This window comes from Pan paniscus, chromosome X (genome assembly GCF_029289425.2).
Source record: "Pan paniscus chromosome X, NHGRI_mPanPan1-v2.0_pri, whole genome shotgun sequence".
In the NCBI taxonomy this organism is placed as follows: Eukaryota; Metazoa; Chordata; class Mammalia; order Primates; family Hominidae; genus Pan; species Pan paniscus.
Genome location: NC_073272.2, coordinates 42,223,167 through 42,250,807, shown reverse-complemented (window position 1 = coordinate 42,250,807; position 27,641 = coordinate 42,223,167). Strand labels below are relative to the sequence as shown.

The window sequence follows — 27,641 nt, the reverse complement described above, 5'->3', positions numbered from 1 at the left end:
AGTACTACAATGACACAAATTTGGAATCATCATTAACTTTATTTGTCACTCTTGATAGACATTGGTCCACTCCAACATAAAAAGTAGAATTCACCCACTTCCACTTAATATTCTATAGAATGAAGTTGTACCACAAACCATAGTAACTTACACAGGGGGAAAAGTTACTGAAATAAAAATGTTTTATATTCATGCCTCAAAATGTCCCTCGGGGATTTTTGTGTGTATAATGAAAAGCATCTATATACTCCACAAGGCTAGTTTCTTCTTAGATCAATGTAGTATTTTTAGTATCCATATTAGCCCATGTAGGTCAACAAACTTGCAGAAGAGGGTTAAAAAACAGCTGTCCTCTGTTACTCAGATACAGTTCCAAAACTAAGCGATTATATAAGCACATCCATATTTTAGGGCTACTCTAAGTTAAAAACCTTTCTCTTGTTTCAGAATTATTTACATCAAATTAAGACATTTACAAATTGTTCATAGTATACAATAGCCCAAATATGATTTTCACCTATGCTGTGTAAAGAAGTTAAGCATTCGTAAGTTTGTCTAATAAATTCAGTGCACTTTTTTCCATAATAACACGAGCTATTCTAAATGTTTTACATTTCTTTCAGTGCATATTTCCAAATTCATTAAACAGAATGAAATCATGTTATTAAATGGCTATATCATAATATTCAAGCATATTATGGAATCTATACCACAGTGGGATTCACGTCAATACTATAATTCACTCTAGAAAAACATCACAGGCACACACAAAATAAAGAACAAAATTTGATTTTTTTTTATAAATGTAAAGTATACTATCTACTTTAAAGCACACTAAAAGATATATTTTAACAAAACAGCCAATTTCCAACCCCCTTTTCTAATTCTGGCACAGGTAACATTCAATCCATTCGAATCTTCTGGTTTGTCATCCTATAAATGATGCTATCATATCCAGGATCCATGTTCCAAATATTGTAAGAGGTGATAATCACAGCCAAGGCCAAGGCGATCATTATCCAAAGTACCATGTTGAAAACCACGGAATATTCAAAATTATACTTATATGCAAGGTTATAGGGACTTGCTGGGTTCTTCTACAATATAGAAAAGAAAGAAAAATCAAGAGGGAAGAATTTTAAGATAGGAAATTATCCCAGTCTAGTGACTGTGATTCATTTGTCTAACAAACATTTCTTCATAAGTGGCATAACAGCTACTTATACTAGGAGGAAGCAAGAAGGAGCACCTTTGTGGAGACAACACTTGCACTGATGGTGGAAGTATAAACCAGTCCAAATGCTTGGGAAAACTGGACAATACCTAATAAAGTTGAAGGTGTGCATATCCTGTGATCCAGTAAGTCCATACGCTAGGGAAAATTTCTATATGTGTACCAAGAGACATATATAAGAATATCAGCAGCAAGGCCGGGCACAGTGGCTCATGCCTGTAATCTCAGCACTTCGGGAGGCCAAGGCGGGCAGATCACCTGAGGTCAGGAGTTCCAGAGCAGCCTGGCCAACATGGTGAAACCCCGTCTCTACTAAAAATACGAAATTAGTCAGGCGTGGCAGGTGCCTGTAATCCCAGCTACTCGGGAGGCTGAGGCAGGAGAACTGCTTGAACCCGGCAGGTGGAGGTTGCAGTGAGCCAAGACTGTGCCATTGCACTCCAGCCTGGGCAACAAGAGCAAAACTCTGTCTCAAAAAAAAAAAAAAAAAATCATCAACAGAATGGAATTGTGGTATATCCCTACAGCAGAATATGTAACAGTAAAATGACTAAACTACAGCTACATTTGTCAGCCTGAGTGAATCTTAAAAAGAATACTGAACAAAGAACACAGAAAAATACATGTAGTATGATTCAATTTATATAAAATTCAAATACAGGCAAAACCAAACAACACTGTTTAAGAACAAATACATATGCAGTCAATCTGTAAAGAAAAGCAAGGGATTAACATGATATCCAGGACAGCAGTTACCTCTGGATGAGGGAGGGTAGAGGGAGAAAATAGGGAGCTTCAAAGGAGCAAGCATTCTCTTAAGCTATTGATATGGTTTGGCTCTGTGTCCCCACCCAAATCTCATCTCGATTTGTAATCCCCACGTGTCGAGAGAGGGACCTGGTGGGAGGTGATTGGATCATGGGGGCAGTTTCCCCCATACTGTTCTCATGATACTGAGTTCTCATGAGATCTGATGGTTTAAAAGTGTGCCACTTTCTCTCTCTTTTGCCACCTTGTGAAGAAGGTGCCTGCCTCCCCTTCCCCTTCCTCCATGATTGTAAGTTTCCTAAGGCCTCCCCAGCCATGTGGAACTGTGAATCAATTAAACCTGTTTCCTTTATAAATTACCCAGTCTCAGGTAGTTCTTTATAGCCATGTGAAAACAGAGCTATACAGTGTTATTATTTTTATTATTTAAATAACTAGTATTAAATATGTTATATACTTATGTATGTATGATCCACTTAACACTTTTTTTAAAATACAGAGCTGTGTAAAAACATTGTTTGGGAAACTGAATTCATTCTGACAAAGGCACTGTTTGGGAAATATCATTCATTCTGGCTAGAGAATTTTAAAAGTAGGAACACAGCAGGAGATGAAGCTAGAAGCAGGGAAGCTACAGAAAATCTGACATGAGCCTCTGGGCAATAAGGAGCCATTGACAAGCTTTAGGCAGAAAGTGAGTGACATGATCAGGTTTGTCTTAAAAACATAACATTAAAATTAAAAATTAGCTGAGTGTGGTGGCTCAAGCCTATAGAACTGGCTACTCAGGAGGCTGAGACAGGTGGATCACCTGAGCCCAGGAGTTTGAGGCTACAGTGAGCTATGATTGCGCCGCTGCACTCCGGCCTGGGACAGGGCGAGACCCTGTCTCAAAAAAAGAAAAGAAAAAAGATAACTTTGATGACAATGTGTAGGATGGATTTGGGAGGAGCCAGCTGGGAAGCAGAGAGACAGACGAGTTCAGACAAGTTAGGAGGCGGCAGCCAAATGAGGTGGGAGAAATGCGGGCAGGGTGCCTGGCAGTGAGGATGAGAACGAAAATGTAACCGAGATCTATTTGTCCCTACAGCCCCAGCACCTGGAATGTTGTGAGTACTCAGTAAATGTTCCTTAAACTCCTGTCTCCTTAAACTAATGGAAGAGAGTGATTTCAAATGTAGGAGAGAATGGGTACACAGGCATGCATATTTACCTGTGGGGAGCTCAGAGCTGAGGCAAACGTTAAAGGATTTCACGCCCATGAAGACCTCTTTGTTTCTTTCCTTTTTTTTTTTTTTTTTTTGATAAACATGTTCTTTTTCCTACCCATTTTAAGTGTACAAGTCAAGGAATTTTAGTGGTTTCATAGTTATCGCCACAGTCTAATTCTAGAACATTTCTATCACCCTAAAAAGAAATCTCATAGGCCGGGCATGGTAGCTTACACCTGTAATCCCAGCACTTTGGGAGGCGGAGGTGAGCAGATCACTTGAGGCCAGGAGTTCAAGACCAGCCTGGCCAACATGGTAAAACCCCATCTCTACTAAAAGTACAAAAATTAGCCGGGTGTGGTGGTGCATGCCTGTGATTCCAGCTACTCAGGAGGCTGAGGCAGGAGAATCACTTGAATCTGGGAGGTGGAGGCTGCAGTGAGGTGAGATTGTGCCACTGCACTCCAGTCTGGGTGACAGAGTAAGATCCTATCTCCAAAAAATAAAAAATAAAAAAAAAAAAAAGAATTCTCTGGGAGGCATCCCCACTCTCAACACATGTGCTGACCACCCAGAGCCCAGGTGCCTTTCTGTTTCCCTGTGCTGGTGGGCAAAAATTTCCAGTCTACCCTCTCACTGAGGGCACAGCTCTCTCGGGGTCCCCAGCTTTATCTGGAGTTGTCCGTTCCCATCCCCCACACACAAGGCACCAAAGGACTCTTGGTGAAACAGCTGGCAAATATCCTTAGGGCGGCCTGCTTACCACATTCGGGTTTTTTTTTTTTTTGAGATGGAGTCTCACTGTGTCACCCAGGCTGGAGTACAGTGGCACAATCTCAGCTCACTGCAACCTCCGCCTCCCGGGTTCAAGCGATTTGTCTGCCTCAGACTCCTAAGTAGCTGGGACTACAGGCGTGCGCCACCACGCCCGGCTGATTTTTTGTGTTTTTAGTAGAGACGGAGTTTCACCATGTTGGCCAGGCTGGTCTCGAACTCCTAACCTTGTGATCCACCCACCTCGGCCTCCCAAAGTGCTGGGATTACAGGTGTGAGCCACCGCACCCGGCCTCCTCTTCTTTATTTACTCTGTAAGAGAATTTCCCTTTCTTGCGAGCTGAACTATGTATTTTTATTTTTGTAATTTTTTTTTTATTTGAGACGGAGTCTCGCTGTGTCTCCCAGGCTAGAGTGCAGTGGCGCAATCTTGGCTCACTGCAACCTCTGCCTCCCGGGTACAAGCAATTCTCCTGCCTCAGCCTTCCAAGTAGCTGGGATTACAGGTGCCCGCTACCACACCAGGCTAATTTTTGTATTTTTAGTAGAGACGGGGTTTCACCATGTTGCCCAGGCTGGTCTAGAACTCCTGGCCTCAGGTGTTCCGCCCGCCTCAGCCTCCCAAAGTGCTGGGATTACAGGCGTGAGCCACCACACCCAGCCCAAACTATGTACTTTTTAAAAGATCTTTATTTTTATCCAGCATTTCTAGATGTTTTATGGTGGGAAATCTTGGGTGGTTGTCTAGACTGACATGCGGTCTGAAACAAAGGTCCTTCCATCCCCAATTTAATTTAGAAAGAAACAATCTCAAACCAGTAATCGCTATACTATCTCAAACAGGCACTGGCTTCGACCTTCTGACTCCAAGTCCCACACTGACATCAGTAAAACTGAGCAGGGTGAGGGCTGCAAATGGGTCTGAAGCGGAGGTGTATGTAATTGAGTGGATATCTATCTGCTGCAAGTGATACAGCCAGCCCTAAGCAATGTTCTCAGACGTAGGATGTTAGGGAGCATCTACACTACTCTTTCCCATCACCCTCCCTAGGTTCTGCTGCAGCTGTAAGTATATATGTTTGTATGTAAATGTGCACGTACATACACATAAACAGATATGTATTTTACCATGGCCAGCAACCATGGTAATGCTTAACCCTAACCCTCTAAATGCTTAAAATCAAAGCAAGATCCATACCCAAAAAAACTGTTAAGTAAATCAAAATCATAAAGAGGTGCACACAGAGGATCTCAGTAAGTGAGGGACTGTGCCACAAAGACAATGTGCCTGCTAGAAAAGCAGAGCCCATAGGATGTGGGCACCACACCACTCTCGCACACATTCACTTCTTTTTTTTTTTCAAAACAGGGTCTTGCTATGTTTCCTCAGACTGGCCTCAAACTCCTCCTGAGCTAAAGCAATCCTTCTGCCTTGGCCTCCTGAGAAGCTGCAATTACAGATGCACGCCACTGCACCTGGCGCCACATTAACTTCTGATATCTCCTTGTGTGTACTGATATTTGAATTATAATCTTGGACAGATTTACTTTTATCCCTAATTCAAATTCTTGCATTATCTGATTATAACCCTAAAGAACTGATTATCACTGGCAAAGCACACATATGTATGTGAACAAGAAGCTTATGTTTTAACTGAAATTGTTTTTCAGATTTACTGACTGCTCATTCATGTCACCCATAGGTGATATTTTTTTTTATAAGAAGTTAATTTTACAGTTTTAAAGCAGGATCTCAAAATATACTCACCGCTTGTTTTGCCTCAAGGATAGTCCTTGTCTTCCTAATGAGGGAGGTGTCAAATGACTTGACAGTGACTAACTCTACCACTGCATTCCCACCATAAAGACTGTACATGTCATCTGCAAACTGAAAGTTAGTTATTAACATTATTGGGAATCTCAACTATGTACTTTTTTCATTTTTAATTAACAAATTAAAATCATATATATTTATCACATCAACATATTGTTTTGAAATATGTACACATTGTGGAATGGCTTAAGTCCACATTGGCTAATTAACATATGCATTACCTCACTACTTATCATTTTATGCAGTGAGTCACATACTTATTAAAATTATTTTTAAAGTTTTTGTGCAGCTACAAGAACAATGTACACTTACCTCCTGGCTCATGAAATATACTACATCTTACAATAAGCAAGTCTTAAAGGTTTTGATTTTGCTCAACTATACAGAAAAGTGTTAAGCTTTAACATATATTCAAATGTTCAGAATAAAATTACTTTAAGAAGAGACTGAATTTGTCAGCATATAAATTGGAGGAAGGGAAGTTGGAAAGAGAAATGAAGAAATCTTCCTAAGTGGTCTCTGGTTAATCACAAACATCTATAAAGATTAAAATATGAAGCCTCACTGAAAGGATGCAGGTGAAGAACTTCAAGGGCAGAGGGGAACTAGCATTTATTATGCATCTACTGTCTGGTACTGTGCTGGGTGTTCTACTTCAGTTATCTCATAGTGTTTAAGGGGTACAGAGTTTCAGTTGGGGAAGATGAAAAAGTTCTAGAAATAGAAGATGGTGATGGTTGTACAACATGTGAACGTACTTGCACTTAATACCACTGAACTGTACAATTAAAAATGGTTAAAGTGGTAATTTTATGTTATATATATTTTACCACAATAATTTTGTAAAGCTTTGTGTGAGATAACTTTTCCTAATGCTGTTCTTTCTAGCATTAGGAAGAAATATATCAATATACATTTTTGACCCTACTCCATCCTTGGCCAGTATAATTAGAGGAGCCCCAAAGAAGGCAAATAAGAGTTCAATCAACAGTGTTTGAAACAGCAGATTTTTCTATTAAGAGGCTAAAAGTGAAATGGTCATACTCCAACCTCTCATGTCGCATTGATATTTACCTTTTGCAGAGCGTCAACAAGGATCTTAGAAGCATCTCTGAATTGTTCAGAGTCTTCCCCATAACGCTTCCCAATTTCATCCAAACCTGCCAGCTCCAGTGAATATAAATCAGGAGAATGATCCTTGGCTAGATGCTTATGACGAGACAGCTTAGGAGAACAAACAAACAAAAAAAGGTAGCGGATAAAGTAAGATGAAAGACGTCAAACACAGCCAGTTAAAGTTTTATGCCTAACTAAACTAGGCTAAACTAAACCATACCAGTGTACCACAACATGCAAATAGTCTAAAATGGTGGCAAAAGAAACTGGTTTGAATAAGCGTTTCTGATAAATCCAACACGAATCTCATGTTTAGGAGCAGTACAAGACTCCTTGGATATTTAATAAAAGCTTTCAACAAAATTCCTCAGTTTTAAAAACTCAGGTATGGGCCAACGTATGAAAGAACAGATGGCTGGACCAGTTTGATCCCAGGAATGCACTACACTTCCAGACTCCCCGAACCAACACCTGTTGAAAAAGTTTGGAAAACAACTTCAGAAGGTAGCAAACAGATAAGAATTTCTATTTCAGTAACAAGGATGATTTTTAAAAAATCATTCACCAAAAAAATACCCTTCAGACGGATTTCGTCCCTTCTTGACTTGACTGACAGCATTATTAGTCCAAACTATTATTTCTATTTTAGGCCCAAAGATATAGATAGGAATTAAGTCTCACAAGAAATCAACAGCCAAGTTAGGACTATGGCCAGGGTGTTCTTACGCCCAGGCTTGTGTTCTTGGAAGATATGCTGTCTCTCCCTAAAAAGCAGAAATGCAAAATAATTTGACTATAACATGGATGTGTTCAAAATTCCCAATACTGCCACTAATTTTTCAATTTTCATGGGATCATAAATCTAGGGCATACTTAATCAAACTTTTCAACTGCCTTTACTATTATTCAAGGATTCTCTAGAAACCAAAATAAATGGAACTAAAAAATTAGAGCAGCCTACTTACCAAGCTTGAAATATCATGTAGCACTTGCAGTTCAGAAAGAAAGAGCAGGTCAACCTTCAGAGAGCCCAAAAAAAAGAGCATTCTTTTAAATGTGCACCAGAGATCTTTATTTGCCATTTACCAAGCAAGGCACAGGATATTACAAATGTTGATCATATAAGTGAATTTATATAATTATCTTCCATTTGGTATGTTTGCTTCAATTGAAAATGCATATAAAACATTATTTCCTAACAAAAAGGTGATGGCCATTCCCTAGCACAGTGACTGCCACTCAATAGCTATATTTTTGGCAAAACCATGATAAAGCATCCAAGTTCTCCAGTGGTTTTCCTTCAAAGCATCAGGATATCCTGGCACTCTGCAATGACATCCTACCATTGGCCCAGTTTGCTCACTTCCCTTGAATAGTTTCCACATCAGAGAATAAAGGATGATGGCCCTGGTCATCCACAGCAAATAAAGAGGGGAGGCCACCACGAAAGTGGCATGCCACATGGTTAAGAGGGCGCATGAGCAGATGGAGAAACTGAAGGACAGGAGTCAAAAGTAGAGGGGGCTCCCTCCACTGCAATGTCCAGAATGAATGAGAAAAATGTGGCAACAAATCAGCAGAGGCAGTGAACAATGGCTCCCAAGTTACCAGATCCACACAGCTCCACCAGTCACCAAGTAGATCTATGACCTCTGGCTTGTTTGAATTAATAGGTGGCAACCCTCGTGCTAAAATGTGATGTTATTTACCACAGCTCAACTCACAAAAAGGATCAGTTTATTCATGAGAGTCATAAGAAAATTACACTAAAGAAGAATCTACACCAGCAGTAAATGTGCACAATTTTTCACTTTCTAAAATACCAAAATTTCCAAAATTTCAAGTAGTATAAGGAATGGGAGGCTGGATGCAGTGGCTCAAGCCTGTGATCCCAGCACTTTGGGAGGCCAAGACAGGATTGCTTGAGGCCAGGAGTTCAAGACCAGCCTGGACAACAGAGTGAGACCCTGTCTCTATTTTTTAAAAAGAGGGAAATTAATGATATTCATGTATTCATTGAATAACTGCACTTACTTCATTGTTCCTACTCAGAGAATTGATGGGGAGTGAACTGAGAACAGAGTTTTCTTGAAACAGGCGATTACGGAGCTGGCGCAAGGTGACTGAAAGGTCTTCAAACACTGAGTTTGCCTTCCCTACCATATACACTCTCTGTAAGAAGAACAGAAAATTTTAAGTTGCTCAAATTCTACAGATTAGTTCCAATACCCAGAGGTATGACAACATTGTTCATAAATTAGTTTTATATTTTCATAATAAAATTACATTTCATAATTTTCAAATAATAAAAGCTTATTTTTTAAAATGTCTTGAATAAAACCCTTATCACTTACTTCCTCACTGGGAGCCAACTGCAAAACAACAGGAGTTTCCTCAGAAAATAAGGAGTGAATGGAATTTGCAACACTGTCAAGACTAAAAGGAACTGCCTGAAATTTAAGAGTAAGAACGCAATTATTATGTGAACCAAAGTGGGAAGAAAAATCATTCAGATGGTATTTAAAAAGAAGCCTTAAACTTTTTTCCAGCACTTTCTATGGAAATTTAGAAGCCCGAAATCATTTCCAAACAAGCCCTTTTGAGGGCACAGAAGATTAAACAGCCCCCTGGTAAGCCAAGTCTGTATCTCCCAACGTGCCTCAGTGGAAAATAACTTAAACCTGATGGACACAACACTATATCTAGCACAAGCCATTTTCTGGTGGTCATTCATGTATTTGAAGCAGCAATACATTTGGTTTCAATATTGACTAAATGTGCCACGATGAATGCATATTCCACAATAAAGTATTTAATTTGCATTTAAGAGACGGTTAGAGGAATCTGAGTATTGAATTTAATTGAAATAAAAATGGAATTCATCTTTCATTTCAAAATTTTAAAAATGTTTAATGAGATTTAACATTTGTCTTCAGATAGCCTAAAGACTCTTAGATAAGGTGTTAAGTATGTCACAAGGTTTTTGAAGCCTTTATCTTAGGACATGTTGATATTATTAGGTTGAAATAACCAATGGTGATAAGACCTACTTTTTTCCTTCAATTTTTTTATTAAAGTGCAAAATACATATAATATAGTATACAAATCTTGGGGTAACAGCTCAACAAATGTTTACACATGCATGCACTCAGGTAGCCCAGCCAGATCGACACAGAACACTATCAGCGCCCTCGAAGTACTACCTCCACCCTCAAGGGTAACGAAAATTCTGACTTCTATCCCCATAGATTTGTTTTGCAGTACATGATTTTAAAAAACAAATTACAGTTATTTTTCCCCTAAAAAAATTATTTCATTCCCAGTATTACTGTATTAAAACAAGCAGTACAGTCAGGTTTTTGTTTTAATGGAGATTTCTTACATTGATCTTTCATTCAGTAGTTCCCTTACTACTTAAAGATTCATGTTTACAAGTAGCAAAGTAACGCTAATATGATACAGGCAGAAATCAATGTGATTATGTCTTACTGATAAAATCCCAGCATCACTTTTTTTTTTTTTTTGAGACAGAGCCTCACTCTGTTGCCCAGGCTGGAGTACAGTGGCGTGATCTCGGCTCAGTGCAGCCTCCACCTCCCAGGTACAAGTGATTCTCCTGCCTCAGCCTCCTGAATAGCTGGGATTACAGGCACGCACCACCACGCCTGGCTAATTTTTGTATTTTTAGTAGAGATGGGGTTTCATCAAGTTGGCCATGCTAGTCTCAAACTCCTGGCCTGATGTGATCTGCCTGCCTTGGCCTCTCAAAGTGCTGGGATTACAGGCGTGAGCCACCATGCCCAGGCCCAGCATCAATATTAAGTGATCAATTTTATGATTCTGTGAAATGAAATAATTTTTTTCTCTTACTCAAGATGCTTATTAACTCTTCCCCAAATTCTCTCAAAATGAGTTAATGAGTAAGTGAAGAGGGGGAAGAGAGTTCAAAGTTGCAAAAGCATACTGCTAGCAGCCGCCCTGAATCATCTATAGGTGCTTTCCTTTAGCGATCATAGAGTTTACCTCCTCAGGCTGTGAGGGGAATACATGAGCAAATGATGCAAACTTTCCAGCCTCACTTCACTTAGTGAAATGGCGCTCGGTTCAGGAAAGTTGAAGATTAGGAACCATGTCCATAGCGATCAAATTGAAGCAGCTCATGAATCAAATGAACACCAATGAAGGAAAAGAAATAATTATATAGGCAGCTAAGCTCAAAAAGTAAAAAGCTTGGCTGCTTAATATCGAATGATGGTTTTTCTCTCACTGTATTGTAAGGGAGATGCATATCTGTCCTCAAATTTCTGTACCTGTATGACTTGAAATTCTAACTAAAACAGCTAGCTAATCAAATGGAAGCTTCGTTAAATGGAATTCTAAGATACTCTGATTTTTATGTTTTGTGGGGTTTGCCCCTGAATCTTTTATCTCATTTACCATCTTCTGCTAGGAAAAGCATTGAGCAGCCAACCAGGGCCAAGCAATAAAATGAGCTCCTCACACAGCACAGCTTCTTCTCATGTAAAATGAGGCTAGTCTGTTTTTAAATCTTTATTTCTGGATTACATGCTAATAAAAATCTCAAAATGGCATTTTGGATTTTTATAATTTTAAAGAAAATCTTCTGCAATGATTTTCACAGAAATCACATAAAAAATGACTTAAATGCTCCCTGTGAAATAATCTGCCTTTTGATCTGTATTGTTCTCTTCCTTCTACTTTATGCGTATTTACTCTGAAGTTCTTCCGCTTTCTTTAGCTCATTAATTTCCATTCTTAGACAACCTAAATTGTCTAAAACATGCATTTAAGGCTATAAATTTCCCTTTTCTTACCACGTTAGCTGCACCTCCCAATTTTGTAAATAAATGCTACATTCATTGTTACTCAGTTCCAAATAATTTAAAAAGTTCCACAGTGATTTCCTCCTCAACCCATGAATTATTTAGGAGTGCATCTATTCCAACTATCTTTTCTTGTTGACTTTTTTTGCTTTTAACATCTCTAAATAAGACACTTAAATTACATCTCCTGATTTTTCAATTTTAGGCCTTGTCTATTTACTATCCATTATAGAAAATGAGGCTTTAGCTCTCTCACATCACCAACCACTGCCCCATCCATGCGCTGAGCCATCCATGCGCTCTGCTTCTGTTTCTATTTCCCCACTCTCCCAATAGTTATATCAAAATTTTCACTTGATCAGCATCATTTCATTATTATGACAATGCAAATAATACTCAGCCTAGCTCATACTACACAATCACTACATTTTCCTTGCTTTCCTTCTACTCTCATTCCTTTGTAATGACAGTGTCTTTTCTCCCTCATAGCTTTTAAGATTTTCCATTTCCTTGATGACTCTTCAATTTCACCATATGTAGGTATGGATCTGGCTTTTGCCTACTGGGTGTTCCATATGCTTTAAATCTGAGGAGTTGTTATCTTCTGTTTGTTACTATTTCCAAATACTTTTTATTTTATTTTTAACTGACAAATAGTAACTGTATATATTTATGGGGTACAATGTTATGTTTTGTTATAAGTTTACAAAGTAGACTGATTAAATCAGGCTAATGAACAAATCCATCACCTCACATACTTATATTTTTTTTGTGGTAAAAGTATCTAAAATCTGCTCCTTTAGCAATTTTGAAATACACAATGCATTATTATTTAATATAGTCACCATTTTGTGCAATAGATCACTAAAGCATGATCCAGCAAGCCCACTTCTGGGTATATATATCCAAAGCAATTGAAGTCAGTATGCTGAAGAGATATCTGCACTCCCATGTTCACTGCAGCACTATTTACAATTTCTAAGATATGGATGGAAGCAACCTCGGTGTCCATAATCAAACGAATGGATAAAGATAATGTGCAGCTGGGTGCAGTGGCTCACGCCTGTAATCCCAGCACTGAGATCCACTGGGAGGCTGAGGTGGGTGGATCACCTGAGCTCAGGAGTTCGAGACCAGCCTGGCCAACATGATGAAACCTCATCTCTACTAAAAATACAAAAAATTAGCTGGGCGTGGTGGCACGCACCTGTAATCCCAGCTACTCAGGAGGCTGAGACACCAGAATCCCTTGAACCCAGGAGGCAGAAGTTGCAGTGAGATGACATTGCGCCACTGCACTCCAACCTGGGCGACAGAGCAAGATTCTGTCTTAAAAAAAAAAGAAAAAAGCAGAAAGAAAATGTGGTATATAAACATAATGGAATACTATACAGCCTTTAAAGCGTGGGAAACTGTCATTTGCAACATGGATAAACCTGGAGGACATTATGTTAAGTGAAGTAAGCCAGGCATAGAAGGACAAATACTACATGACCTCACTTGTAAGTTGAACTCATAGAAGTAGAGTAGAATGATGGTTAGAAGACGCTGGGGGAGACGGGTGGATGGGGAAAGGAGAAATGTTGATCCAAATACCTTTTTTTTTTTTCCCAGATGGAGTCTCGCTCTGTCACCCAGGCTGGAGTGCAGTGGCGCAATCCCAGCTCACTGCAACCTCCACCTCCCAGTTTCAAGTAATTCTCGTGCCTCAGCCACTGAGTAGCTGGGACTACAGATGCGTGCCACCACGCCTGGCTAATTTTTGTATTTTCAGTAGAGACAGGGTTTAGCCATGTTGGCCAGGCTGGTCTCGGACTCCTCGCCTCAAGTGATTCACCCGCCTTGGCCTCTCAAAGTGTTGGGATTACAGGCGTGAGCCATGGTGCCGGGCTCCAAATACCCTTTTAAGATATCATTTTATTATTATTTTCAGATTTAACTGCATTGTGGTCAGAGAAGTTAGTTTATATGACACTGATTCTTTATTGTTTGTTGAGATTTGCCTTGTGGATTACTGCACAGTAATTTTTTCTAAGTATGCCATGTGTGCTTGGAAATAATCTATACTCGACCACAGGAAAGTCTGAAAAAAAAAAAAAATCCCAAAACTTCAGCATCACATAGACCACAGTATTACAATGCAGTGAACTTAGAAATTTAAAAATTAGAAATTACTTTTTTAAAACCCATGCATTTGGAAAAAATACTTCTACATAACTCATGGGTTAAAGAATCACAATATAAATTATGAAATATTTTGAATATCAGCTAAAGCACCATGTATCAAAAATGTCTTACACTCCCTCATAGTTTCTGTTCCTTCCTTTTTTTCACAAATTTTTTCTCTTTCTTTCTTTTTTTTTCCCCCTAGAGATAGGGTCTTGCTATGTTGACCAAGCTGGTCTCGAACTCCTGGCCTCAAGCAATCCTCCCATCTTGGCCTCCCAAAGCTGGGATTACAGGCGTGAGCCACCATGCCTGGCCCTTTTTTTCACAATTTTAATGTATGTATTTTTAGATCTCTTGGAAATTGGCCTATTCTCTGTAGTTCTAAGGAGATGAATTCTGTTTGTTGCACCTGTTTCTCATGGCATTTTTTTTCCTTCAGGTGCTTTGTAAATTCCACTCATCTTCCGTATTTGACCAAAGGAGCCCTTGGCTATGGAGATGTCCCTATGGGGCAGGTCATGTGAATTTGGAAAGAACCACTCTGCACAGCATAAGCCTATAATTCTAATTCTAATTTCTCTCAGGGGACTCTTTGGGTCCAACAGCCAAGGGCAGCAAGCCAGCTTTACTAGTTTTACTAGTCTGCTTTTCAAGAACAAGTTGACAGCATTTCTAGTCCCTGGCTTTCTGCAGGAAACACAGTTTCAGCGTCAGCTTCTGCTCACCACTATGGCTTCTGAGTTTTCCATCCATATGTAACACCTGTGTGTACCACCCCCTCTTGCATTCAAATTTAGTTATGCTAGTAAAAATGTTTTTTGTGACATTCTTTCAAGCACATCTATATGCTTATAATGGAAGGAGGGCCTCTTAGATCAGCACAGTCACCCACATTGCCTGAATAGCCAGTGAAGGAGTAAGTGAGCCAGCAAGCAGCCTCCAGTGTCCTTACACACGAAAAGAGGTAAAATCCTGCAGGGAAGATGACAAGACAATGGCCAAAAAAACGGTAGCAGGATACAACCCCAACTGGTTTCTCCTTTAGTGGCTCTCTTTTTCAAGCCTCTGGCTATTCTGAGTGGGGCAATTTCTCTATCTCTTATCTTAAACAGTACTCTCATCCACAGAGAACAGCCAAGCCTCAGTTAATTACAATCACCATGTAATTTTCTTAAAAAGAAATTGTGTTTGTCAAAGAATTTCAAAAGAAACTGTGCATCAAAAACAGATAAGAGAAGTATGTTTAGAATGCAATTCATAATGACAGCTGACAAGGGAAAATGTAAAATGCATCCCTTTAATTTTTTATAATAAATACTCACATTCTCCAAAGGGTACGAAATGACACTGCCTGGGGGTAGAGCCAGTTTGTTCACTCCCTTCACCATCACCATGACGGTAGCCCGAGGACGATGAAACAGGTTACCCACTGCGAGTCCTGGCCAAGAAAGGTCCTAAACATTGAAAAGCACAAAGCGGTGCTTAATTATCAACTCAGGAACCCACCTCCCCAATAACATCTAATAAGCAGAGTTAAGGGGTTCTGAGATGACACTGACAAGGAAAATTCACAGGGAAAGTAAACATTTTATTTGTGGCAGTCGTTGCAATCCCCTAATCAAGAATGCTGATTTCTACCCTCTTCATTTTCTTAAAATTCTACAGATTTGAAATAAAGTCCAATAGTAAGTCATCTGACACCTTTTGTGGAAAAAAGCAAGCAAGTAAACAAAACATAGGTACCTTTCAAATTTCAGATCACAAAATATTTTCTTCATGTAGCCATGGAAATTTTCTTCCCCCACATCATTTTTTGCCCTCATGTACCGCATCACTTTTATCTTTCACAGAGACATAGCAAGATGGTCATTAAAACATCCTCTTTAGACTAAGCTCTTTATAAATAAAACAATTCCTACTAAAAGTAACTATTATTAGTTTACTAATAATTATTTCTCAGTTATTTTAATAGCCATCTGTAGTCAAGTTTAAGGTTGTAAAGAACTAGATGGTCAGGTGTGGTGTTCACGCCTGTCATCTCAGCACTTTGGGAGGCTGAAGCAGGTAGATTCCTTGTGTCCAGGAGTTCAAGACCAGCCTGAGCAACATGGCAAAATCCTGTCTCTATAAAAAATATAAAAATGATCTGGGCATGGTGTTGTACGCCTGTGGTCCCAGCTACCGGGGAGGCTGAGGTGGGAGAATCTCTTGAACCTGGGAGGTGGAGGTTGCAGTAAGCCGAGATCAGGCCACTGCACTCTAGCTTGGGTGATAGAGCGGGACCCTGTAGCAAAAAAAAAAAAAAAACAAAACAAAAAAAGAATTAGGTACAGGCTGGGTGTGGTGGCTCGTGCCTGTAATCCCAGCACTTTGGGAGGCTGACGCAGAAAGGATTGCTTGAGGCCGGGAGTTAAAGACCTACCAGCCTGGACAACATAGCGAGACCCTGTCTCTACAAAAAATTAAAAAATCAGCTAGGCGTGATGGCATGCATCTGTAGTCCTAGCTACTCAGAAGGCTGAGGCAGGAGGCTGAGGCAGGAAGATCACTTGGGCCCTGGAATTTGAGGCTGCAGTGAGTCATGCAGACTCAAACTCAGCTTGGGTGACACAGCCAGACCCTGTCTCTAAAAAAATAACTAGGTACAAATTTCATCCTTAAATGTAAACAACCAATCGTGTTCACTTTGGTTGCCCAAAGACTACAAAAAGCTCAGGGGCTCTGCCCTTAGGCCTGGCAGTGAAGTAGTTCCCAGGCACAGTTTCTGTTTTCAAGGGTGCTCAGGATTTGGAGAAAAGTTCCTTTCAGTGACTGATGATATAAATCTAGAGACCACATCAAAAGCACCAGACTTACAAAGAGAAGGAGATGATAGCACCGAGCAAGCTGTATTTCCTTTCTTCTGAGCCCTTACCTTTCGATCTCTCACATTGACTGGATCTAGACCCTCCTGCCCCCTACAATCACATAAGCAGCCAATTACTACAACAGGTCATAGCTTCATTCTAGGAAACCAAGGTCCTTGGCTGCCCCATGGCTACTGACCACATTATTTTCCTAACCTCAGGCATAATGCATATATATTTTATCATTCATAGTGAATCTATCGCCTATACTAAAAAAAAAAACCAAAAAGTAGATATCCTATTAAGAGTAGGACAGATGCATTCTCTAATATACAAAGAATTTCACTACTATGAATAAATAATTATATAGTTAATGATTTCTAATGATTTGTTTCAGAAGCCAAGCTTGAAGCACTCATCCAAAATCTTCCCAACTACAAATGGGTTTTTAAAAAATTAATTCATTTATTTTTGAGATGGGAGTCTCACTATGTTGCCCAGGTTGGTCTCAAATTCCTGGGTTCAACTGAGCCTCCCACCTCGGCCTCCCAGAGTGCCGGGATTACAGGCGTGAGCCACTGTGCCTGGTCCAGATGAGCTTTTTAACTTTTGTAATCTGTACCAAACGTACCTACGTTCGTTTGATGCTTTTTTGGGCTATTAGCAGAAATCAGTAAAAATGTTCTTAAAAGCAGCTCCAAACATTTAAAAAATATATACATACTTCTTTCACAGAGAAGCCCATGGACAATGCAGCCACATCTGGGATCCGCTCTCCTGGTATAGGCCAATTTCCATTTCGGAAAACAACAGACCCTGGTGATTTTAATATACTAAACTCGTTCCCCAAAACACCTGAAAAGAAAACAGATCAGTAAATGAATTATCAACATCATAAATCATTTACCTTGACAATTATTAAATATAATACATGTTTCCCCATTCACCACTGACTTAGCATATTAAATTATGACTGGTCAAAATGCTGAGTCCTAAACAATAACAAATTCTTTTTCAAAGTATCACTCTAAGAATTTAAGTCCACACATTCTGCTGGAACAAAAGTACAACTATCAGAGCCTCTCTGAACCTATTCTGGTTCAGGGTCTGCCTGATAAGAACAAGAAACAAACAAACAAAAGTCTCAAAAAGAGATCAACAAAGGTACAACTACAAAACAGGGTTTCCTAATGATATAGACACCTTCCTACTGATGGCTCTTAAAGAGGCATGTAGCAATTTGGCAGGAATTAGAAATCAGTGGCATAGCTCCAAAATTTAAAAAACAAAAAACAAAGCCCAGGCACAGACTAAAAAGGAAGAAGCTTGAAATCTCTAAATTATTTCTACCATCAATCCTTTCTACACAATGCAAATTCATAAAGTTCCTATTATTTCACTATAAGATTTTACCAGGTTACTATGTCTTAGGATAGGTAACATCTTTCCTTATGTCCCATAGGCAACCCTAGTGAAATAAGGACTGTCAAATGTTGGGGGGGTGGGGCATACATGTCACAAGTAGAAACATAAAAACACTTCAGACTTTAGAAACAAAGTCCAGGAAACAGTATTTGTAGTTGACATGTCAAGAGGGTAAGAAAAGGTATTCTGTAATGATAAAGTCAACTAGTCTAAGGATTCGGGATTAAAAGATAAAGATGAGAATAAAGGGACTATTTTATAAGCTCTCCACAGCTAAGGATGAGGTATTTGGCCTCTTCATCCATTATCTATTAACCTAGTGATGTCTAGCTTACACAGGGACAAGTAGCTAATTTCAGTTACTGAAAGGAACTTTTCTCCAAATCCTGAGCACCCTTGAAAACAGAAACTCTGCTTGGGAACTACTTCACTGCCAGGCCTAAGGGCAGAGCCCCTGAGCTTTTTGTAGTCTTTGGGCAACCAAAGTGAACACGATTGGTTGTTTACATTTAAGGATGAAATTTGTACCTAGTTATTTTTTTAGAGACAGGGTCTGGCTATGTCACCCAAGCTGAGTTTGAGTCTGCATGACTCACTGCAGCCTCAAACTCCAGGGCCCAAGTGATCTTCCTGCCTCAGCCTCCTGCCTCAGCCTTCTGAGTAGCTAGGACTACAGATGCATGCCATCATGCCTGGCTGATTTTTTAATTTGGGGTTCCTATTAAAAAAATGAGCTCCAAGTCTAGAACAAATGTTAGCCACACCTAGTATGGGAAAATTAGACTTTAGTAAAGAATCAGTGTTATTCTCTTGACCTAAGGAAAGTACCACTAACAGGGGATGGAAATAAAGTTGGAAGCAACAGTAAATGTTTTGGTGTTGCAGTATTGACAGTAAATAAAAGGCTTCAGGTTGGTGCTGATACACGGGAGTTACAAATTTCAATCCGGCACAGCTGTCAGAACAGGAATTTCCAAACTGCTCTAGCTGAAGACAGACCAAAAAAATTAGCAGAATGGAATGGTCTTTTGTAACTGATAGATATCTTGGTTCACTAAAGTAGTAGTACTGCAAACACTAAGAAAAATGGGGAACCAAGAGACCTATGCTTCCCAAGAACCATACACATATTTTGTTTGTTTGTTTTGAGACAGAGTCTCACACTGTCACCTAGGCTGGAGTGCAGTGGCACAATATTGGCTCACTGCAACCTCTGCCTGCCAGGTTCAAGCGATTCTCCTGCCTCAGCCTCCCAAGTAGCTGGGATTACAGGTGTGTGCCACCATGCCTGGCTAAATTTTGTATTTTCAGTAGAGACAGGGTGTCACCATGTTAGCCAGGCTGGTCTCAAACTCCTGACCTCAAGTGATCGGCCCGCCTCAGCCTCCCTATGTGCTGGGATTACAGGCGTGAGCCACCGCGCCCAGCCCCAGGTACCATACACATTTAAAAAACCATATTTTGATTTGGAGATACCCTTGTTTTGAGACACGGCCCTACTCATTCAATTCTGGCAAACCTATACCAAATAACTTTGCCCCAGCTTCGTAGTTTCAACTTCCATGCCTGTACAACAGTCCATCAGAAGCCCAGAGCTTTAGAAAACCTTAGAGTCAGGGACTCCTATACAGAGGAAGGTCATTTGTCCAAACTTCTGCTTATTATAAGTATAAGCATGTCTCAGGGATACCTGGCAGAAAGTCACCCCTCCTCTATTTCAATACTACCAGTGATGGGGACACCACCTCAATATATGAACTACATTTGCCAGCAACTGGCTCCATTTTCCTAACATTCTAGTCCTTTGAAAAGCTTTTCCTTGTACTGAACTGAAATGGGCTTCCTAACTTTCAACTTCCTATGCTATCACTCCCCAACTCAGTCTCACCAGATAACCTCATCTCCAGCTTCACAGAGAAAACAGAGGAATTTCTTGAGCTACCTGCTTCCTCTCCCCACCACAAATTTATCTGCATAAGCCCCTATCTGTAACTCCTCTCCCTCCAGACATGAGGGCAGGGATGTCCCTCCTCCAGTCTGAGACAATCCTGTGTTCAGTCTTTTTAGGGACCTTTGTTCCTTCACTGTTTGTTAAGTAAGCCACTCTTCTAGGACAGACAACACATCAGGAGTGAGGTGGCTATATGGTAATAGCCATCAAAAGATGGCCCTATAGAATACAAGCTCCATGAAGGCGGGGATTTCAGTGTGTCTTGTTCACACACTATCCCCAGGGCTGAGAACAGAGCCCGACACATTGGTGCTCAATAAGTACTTGTTGAGTTAATGAATGAATGAAGTCACACTTCAAACCACCAGTTTTTTCCCTCTCCACTGGCCCTTTCACTTCAGCATAAAAATACGCTCAAGGCACTCCCATTCTATAACTAAAACCATAAAAAACCTCCTTTGGTCCTACCAGTCTCCACCAGCTACCAGCCTTGCTCCCCTTCAGAGGAAGAATCCAGGAAGAGCAGTCAACCACCGTTTGCTTCTATACTTCATTTTAAGTTTACTACTTAACCCACAACATTTTTAAATTTTTTTTTATTTCTATTTTTTGAGACAGGGTCTTGCTGTCACCCAGGTTGGAGTGCAGTGGTAAGGATCTCAGTTCACCACAACCTCCACCTCCCAGGTTCAAGAGATTCTCCTGCCTCAGACTCCTGAGTGGCTGGGACTACAGGCACGCACCACCACGTCTGGCTAACTTGTGTATTTTTTTGGTAGAGACGGGGTTTCACTACGTTGGCCAGACTGGTCTCGAACTCCTGACCTCAAACAATCCACCTGCCTCGGCCTCCCAAAGTGCTGGGATTACAGGCGTGAGCCACCCCACCTGGCCGCCCACACCTTCCAAGCCCACCATGCCACTGAAACGACTCCCCAAACTCAAAAGGCAATTTCCATCCCTTAATTTTATCTAACTTCCCAAAGCATTTGATACTGGCAACTCCCTCCTTGAAAAGCCCCTGCTTTGGTCTTCATGCAGCCATGGCTCCTGGTTTTCCTTGCAATCCCTTTGGCTGCTTCTCCTCTGTTTCTTTCCCTTCCTGTCCTTTAAAGCACTGGTAGCCAAACTTTTTAGATTTCAACCCTGTCAGCCCAAAATTGGAAAGTAGCCCTTCTTTCTTCTCTCTGTCCCTCTCATCCTCTCCATGTAAAGTATATACTTCTACTATAGTAATAGATTATGTATTTGATTTGTGCTATATTACAAAGCATACAAAAATAAAAATTTTAAAAAGGATGAGATACCTGTGTAGTATTTTTCCCAATCTAATAATGAGAAAACATCAGATAAACCCAAATTGAGGGACAGTCTACAAAATACCTGACCATTATTATTCAAAAAGAGATAAGATAAAAATAGGCCAGGCATGATGGCTCACACCTGTAATCCCAGCACTTTGGGAGGCCAAGACAGGCGGATCACTTGAGGCCAAGAGTTCAAGACCAGCCTGGCCATAATGGCGAAACCCCATCTCTACTAAAAATACAAAAATGAGGCCAGGTGTGGTGGCTCACGCCTGTAATCCCAGCACTTTCGGAGGCTGAGGCAGGCAGATCATTTGAGGTCAGGAGTTTGAGACCAGTCTGGTGAACATAGTGAAACCCCGTCTCTACCAAAAAAATACACAAGTTAGCCAGATGTGGTGGTGCATGCCTGTAGTCCCAGCTACTCAAGAGGCAGAACACCTGAGGTTGGGAGTTCAAGACCAGCCTGACCAACATGGAGAAACCCCGTCTCCACTAAAAAAATACAAAATTAGCCAGGCATGGTGGTGCATGCCTGTAATCCTAGCTACTCGGGAGACTGAGGCAGGAGAATCACTTGAACCCGGGAGGTGGAGCTTGCAGTGAGCCAAGATCATGCCATTGCATTCCAGCCTGGGCAACAAGAGTAGTCCCAGCTACTTGGGAGGCTGAGGGACAAGAATCACTTGAACCCCAGAGGCGGAGGTTGTAGTGAGCCGAGATCGTGCCACTGCACTTCAGCCTGGGTGACAGAGCAAGACTCTGTCTCAAAAAAGGAAAAAAAAAAAAAAAGATAGAGGCCGGGTGCGATGGCTCACACCTGCGTGTAATCCCAGCACTTTGGGAGGCTGAGGAGGAGGATCACTTGAGCCCAAGAGTTTGAGACCTCATCTCTACAAAAACAAACAAAAAATTAGCTGGGTATGGTGGCATGCGCCTGTGGTCCCAGCTACTAGGGAGGCTGAGGTGGGAGAATCGCTTGAGCCTGGGTGGTCGAGGCTGCAGTGAGCTGTGATCACACCAGTGCACTCCAGCCTGGGTGACGGAGTGAGACCCTGTCTCAAAAACAAAACAAAAAGGATATAAATGGAATTTCTAGTACATTCATCTGGCATCCAAATGGATCACCTAGCATACTCCACTTTGGAGATCTGAGGGCTCCATTCTTGACTCTTACTGCTTTCCTATCCTACATCTCTCCCAGGCTGAGCCCAACTACTCCTAAGGCTGCAAACACCAAAAACACACCCAATTCACCATCTTTCCACACACTTCTCCTGTATTCTATCTTGAAGGATGATACCACCTTCCACCCAGTGGCTGGAATCAGTCGTCTTTAAATCTTCCTCAGCAACACAGCTAATTAGCCACTGAATTTCATCTTTTTTTTTTATCTCACAAATCCTTTCCCCTCTATGTCCAGGGCACACTCTTCAGGCCCTCACCAGGTTTGCTAGAATTGGGTGCCTTATGACCCTTGTCATGCCACTCTCTAATCCAGCCTTTCCCATAACTGCTTCAAAATACAGATCTGATCATTCACCCTTCTTCTTAAATGCCTTCTCTCACTGCCCAGGGACTCTGAGGCAAAACCCAAAGCATTAACACCCAAGAAACCTCATCAACCTTATTTCTGGTATCTCCCCAACTTAATCCTGTACATTTCAGCCCCACCAAACTACTTGCCCCTTTGCTCTCACATCGCCATGCTTTTACACATGCTGTTCTGTTTCAAATACCCTTTCTTCCCACCCCAACTTTTCAACACATTAGCCCTGGGAGGCACCTCCCATGGGAAATTTTCCTCAGCCTCCCCAGTCTGGGCTAAGTGTCCTTCCCTCTAGGAACTCCACTATACTGTGCTATTATCGTCTACGAATGGTGGATGGAATCAATTAATAATAATAAAAAAAATGGATCCTATCTCCCTCTTCTTCTACATGACATCACTTCAAATTCCATGTGTTCACCCTTGGCCTTTCTTCTCCAGGCTAAATATCTGAATTTTATCAAATACGCCTCATGATATGGTATTCAAAATCCTAGTTCCCTTCCTCTCTCTCTAGGTCCCTAGTTCTCTCTCTAGTTTGGCAACACTGTTTTAAAGGATTTCTATTTTTGTTTCTGCCTGGAATAGAGAAGTCAGAGCTCTTAAAGATGTTTTCCATTACATCACATTTAGTCATTGTGGAAAATAATAACTGAACCTCATCTGACAAGACTGAGCAATTCAGAAGCTGACAGGATCAGGTTCTTGTTCTGTATGAACTCGGCTATGCTAGTAAGGAAAACATGTTCAAACCATGTGCAGAAGCAATTATTTTATCTCAGACCCAAAACAAAAAAGCCTATACCTCACTGAATCAAAATAATATCAGTCAAAATATTAAAACATGGAATCTCAATAGATGTTCAGTTAAACCACAGGATCAAAGGGAATATTTTTAAAATTTCAAAAACTGAATTAAAATTAATTCCCTCAAAGTATCTCAGTAGATCAGAAAGACCTTTCCAGAGCCAGAAACAGACGAAAGAAACAAAGAACTCGAAAACGTTTGGGGCATGGATACAACGTAACTATCATTAACACACAAAACCCCCGCACCTCTAGGGACAGAGATCCGCAGATTTCAAGAGCATACTGGTGCAGAATTAAATCGCCATTCCACAAGCAGGACCTCCCAACACCTCACATAGGTTTTTGGTTTGTTTGTATGTTTGTTTTTGCTTCTGAGACAAGGTCTGGCTCTATCGCCCAGGCTGGAGTGCAATGGCGCGATCTCGGCTCACTGCAACCTCCGCCTCCCGGGCTCAAGCGATTCTCGTACCTCAGCCTCCTGAGTAGCTGGGATTACAGGTGTGCCCCATCACACCCGGCTAATTTTTATATTTGCAGTAGAGATGGCGTTTTGCCTTGTTGGCCAGGCTGGTCTCAAACTCCTGACCTCAGGTGATCTGCCTGCTTCGGCCTCCCAAAGTGCCGGGATTACAGGCGTGAACCACGGCGCCCGGCCTCCCATAGGTTTTAAACTGACACACTGAGATCAGAGCACCCATTCCTCCAAGCCGTTCTCAACTTGGCCTCTTGTTCACTACTGTCTGTGCCTCCAGTCTCAGTCCCCATCACTCCCACATTCTCACACAGTAATAGCGTTACCTGTGCAACACAACATACATAATGGAAAAGGCCGATGCGCTGGCACCACCTCATCTGAAATCAAATCCAGCTTTGCTACTACCTGTTTAGTGTTGGGTAATTTATTTAGGTTGATCACCCTGCAAAACAAAGATGATGCCCTCTTCTAAGGACTGCTGTCAAATGAAATACATTACCACATGATATGCAGTAAGAGGCCACGTATTAGCTGATTTCTTCACCTCTTGCTGAATGCTTAGGAATCTAGGTTCTACTCAGAAAGCTACCATTTATTGACATGTGACCCTAAAAATGCGACTCACATCCTGTTTCCAAATCCTTAAAATTTGGAACTGTGACAAACTATTGAGAGGTGCTTTGTATTCGCCTTAAGAAATATAGGTCATATAAAAATAATGACTCCATCTCAACTTTTGCATCCGGAAATATACATAAGGGAAGGGAGGGGCAGGGATTTCAGCAATTACTGATGACAACCACTAGAAATGTAGGCACCATACAAATGCAAAAACATCGTGGCAGCCAGTGGCAGCTAAAAAGTCTGCCTTCTCTTCTTCGCAGCGGGCTGCGACTCAATCCCAGTTCACTGACAAATGCATCTCCGTACTCTGAAGGGCCTTTTCAGGCGCAAGAAGCCGGCCGGACGCGCCGCCCTCAAAGTGGAGGGTGGAGGCAGGCTCAGGGGCCCCCTACGCAGCCCAGCCCCGGCCCCGGCGGCCCGTGAGGCCGCGCCGCCACGGCCGATCCGGAGAAGATGCTGACGGGGACGCAGCTGAGGCGAGGCCGCCGCTGACGGACCGCACTGCGGCACCTGCCTCGCAGCTACTCGCCCGCGGCCGCCCCCGATCCCCAAGCCCCGCGGCGCAGGACCTCCCCAGGCACGTCCTGCCGGCCCCCGGCTCCTCACCCGCCACCAACGCCAGGAGCACGACAAACACAGCCATGGTGCCGCGGCGGCCGCAGCAGTGCGGGGCGACACGGAACAGGCCGGCGGGACACGGGCGACAGCCGCAGCGTGAGGAGGTGACGCGCTCGGACTCGTCCAGGCTCCCGGGTCCCGTCCCTTCGTCGCTTCCGCTGGGACAGCTGCCGCTTTCTCCACCAATCACCAGTTACGCCGCGGCCTACGGAAGGGACGTAACCTGGGAAGCGACAGCCTTATAGGCGGGACTTAAAGTAACGGATGGAGAGTTCTACCAATGGTAGGCAGGGATTGAAAAGTCGGGCAGTCCCGCCCCCCGGTCGGTGATGACGGGTCAAGAGGTGGAGCGTAGGGCGGGTAGTCGGAATGGGTGATGGGGGTAGTCGGAATGGGTGATGGAGCTAGTCGAGGGGTCCCGGAGCCCACGGGGTGAGGGTGCCTCCCGAGTGCAGATCTTTCTGCCAGTCTCGAGCGACGGTCTCCAACCAGGGTGTCTGTCTTTCCTGGTCGTGTGCCTCCGCCCGGCTACGGACGCCAGCTGTGAAAGGCGGGGCTGGTTGGGGTTTCGCTCTAACAAGTATACAGACGCCGAGCACCTACTGGGAAGAAGCCAGGCGCAACGGGGAACCCCTGCCTTCCACATAGTGGTGCTAGATAAAATACAGGGCGCCCAGTTAAATTTGAATTTCATGTAAACAACGATTATTTGTTATTATGTCGCAATTAATTTATGGGACATACTTGTACTAAAAGAAGTATTACTGGTTATCTGAAATTCAAATATAACTGGGTATCCTATATTTTGATTCGCTAAGTCTGGCAACTCTACCTCCAAAGACTTTCCAATCTACAAGGAGTCATGGGACAGAAAGTTAATTAATTACTTAATTTGTCCATTCACTCAGTTTCCAATCTGGGCAAGGTGTTCTATGAGGATGTATGAAGGCTAGACATAGTAATTAGACCAGGCTCCTCCCCTCCCGCAGTTCATAGTCTTTTGCCTATGATGTGAGGCAAGAAGGGACACACTATAGCGTCTGTAGGTAGAAAATGACGCCCCAGCTGATGACCTTGAAAGGTGGAAATGATTTCATATCCAAGGATAGGAGATGGGGAGATTGTTCCAGTGAAAACTGTAGTTAAGGTGGGGAGAAAGCCCCGTCAGGTTAAGCATCAGTAATCAAATAAGAGATTATATGAGAGAGGAGGCACAGAGCTAAAACTTTCAGTTAGGCACATTTATTGAGGATTTTAAATTGTACATAAGAGACCTTCACTAAGCCATTGAAGGCGTTTGAGCATGATTTAGTGCACAAATGTAAGACAGACTTATTGGCGGGGGGGGAGGGGGGGAATGCCTTACTGTTTCTTCAGTTTCCAGTCCCATTTTCTTCCTGGAGTTTCCTGAGGACGAAAAAATGAGAGCGAGTTAAAAACAGTGACCCCAGGAGTTCCCCAGGTAGCAGACCCACCCTAGGAAAACCTTGCCCAACCGAAAACTGAATCAGAAAGACACTCTCGAGGCCAGGTGTGGTGGCTCACACCTGTAATCCCAGCACTTTGAGAGGCCGAGGTGGGAAGATGCTTTGACACCAGGAGTTGAAAACCAGCCTGGATAACATAGTGAGGCCCTGTCTTTATTATTAGAAAAGAAAGAAAGCAAAAAAAGAAAAACACTCACTAAATAGTTTGAACTTTCTAGAACACACTATGCTTACCAAAGCCACTCTCAATTTAGGGAACAGAGTCGATTTCCTCACCTAACGTCAAGAAACAGGAAACTCTCAAACTTGCTTTTCCTCTAGAGGAGAATTTGTACAAATGGGACTTTAGAGAACTCTGAAAGGGAGAAGAGAGATTTTTCCATTAGGCATGTGAAATTATTAGAACCAAAATGTCTAAAGCACCCCTCCAAAACATACACTCTAATGTGACTGACTCGAAACAAATTAATCACTGTTTTTGTTGTTGTTGAGACGAAGTTTCCGTCTTGTTGCCCAGGCTGGAGTGCAGTGGTGCGATCTCAGCTCACTGCAACCTCCAACTCCCGAGTTCAAGCAATTCTCCTGCCTCAGCTTCCCAA

General features: G+C 41.9%; 1 protein-coding gene across 3 annotated transcripts; it reads right to left on the bottom strand.

Annotated features, from left to right (window-relative positions):
* Window positions 1–19: 19 nt before the first annotated feature.
* ATP6AP2 (ATPase H+ transporting accessory protein 2) lies at window positions 20–25,782 on the bottom strand. Of its 3 annotated transcripts, XM_003815371.5 has the most exons (9): window positions 25,544–25,782; window positions 17,521–17,651; window positions 15,273–15,404; window positions 9,292–9,387; window positions 8,972–9,109; window positions 7,903–7,956; window positions 6,896–7,045; window positions 5,756–5,875; window positions 20–1,097 (listed from the first exon to the last, which is right to left on the bottom strand). In XM_003815371.5, exons 1-9 carry the CDS (start codon window positions 25,578–25,580, stop codon window positions 903–905), a joined length of 1,053 nt encoding a protein of 350 aa, XP_003815419.1. In that variant the 5' UTR covers window positions 25,581–25,782; the 3' UTR covers window positions 20–902. The 3 variants fall into 3 exon arrangements, with proteins under 3 accessions (XP_003815419.1, XP_034805511.1, XP_054962277.1); XM_034949620.3 differs by lacking the exon at window positions 9,292–9,387; XM_055106302.2 differs by lacking the exon at window positions 17,521–17,651 and having other exon boundaries at window positions 25,544–25,729.
* Window positions 25,783–27,641: the final 1,859 nt, after the last annotated feature.

Bases quoted from the DNA above. Each gene is read 5' to 3' on its own strand.
- ATP6AP2 (XM_003815371.5), bottom strand. From the start codon at position 25,580: ATGGCTGTGTTTGTCGTGCTCCTGGCGTTGGTGGCGG. The intron at 7,046-7,902 runs GTAAGTAGGCTG...TGTTCTCCTAAG, and splicing joins TACATGATATTTCAAGCTTG to CTGTCTCGTCATAAGCATCT. The intron at 1,098-5,755 runs GTGAGTATATTT...TCTATATTGTAG, and splicing joins TCCTTGAGGCAAAACAAGCG to AAGAACCCAGCAAGTCCCTA.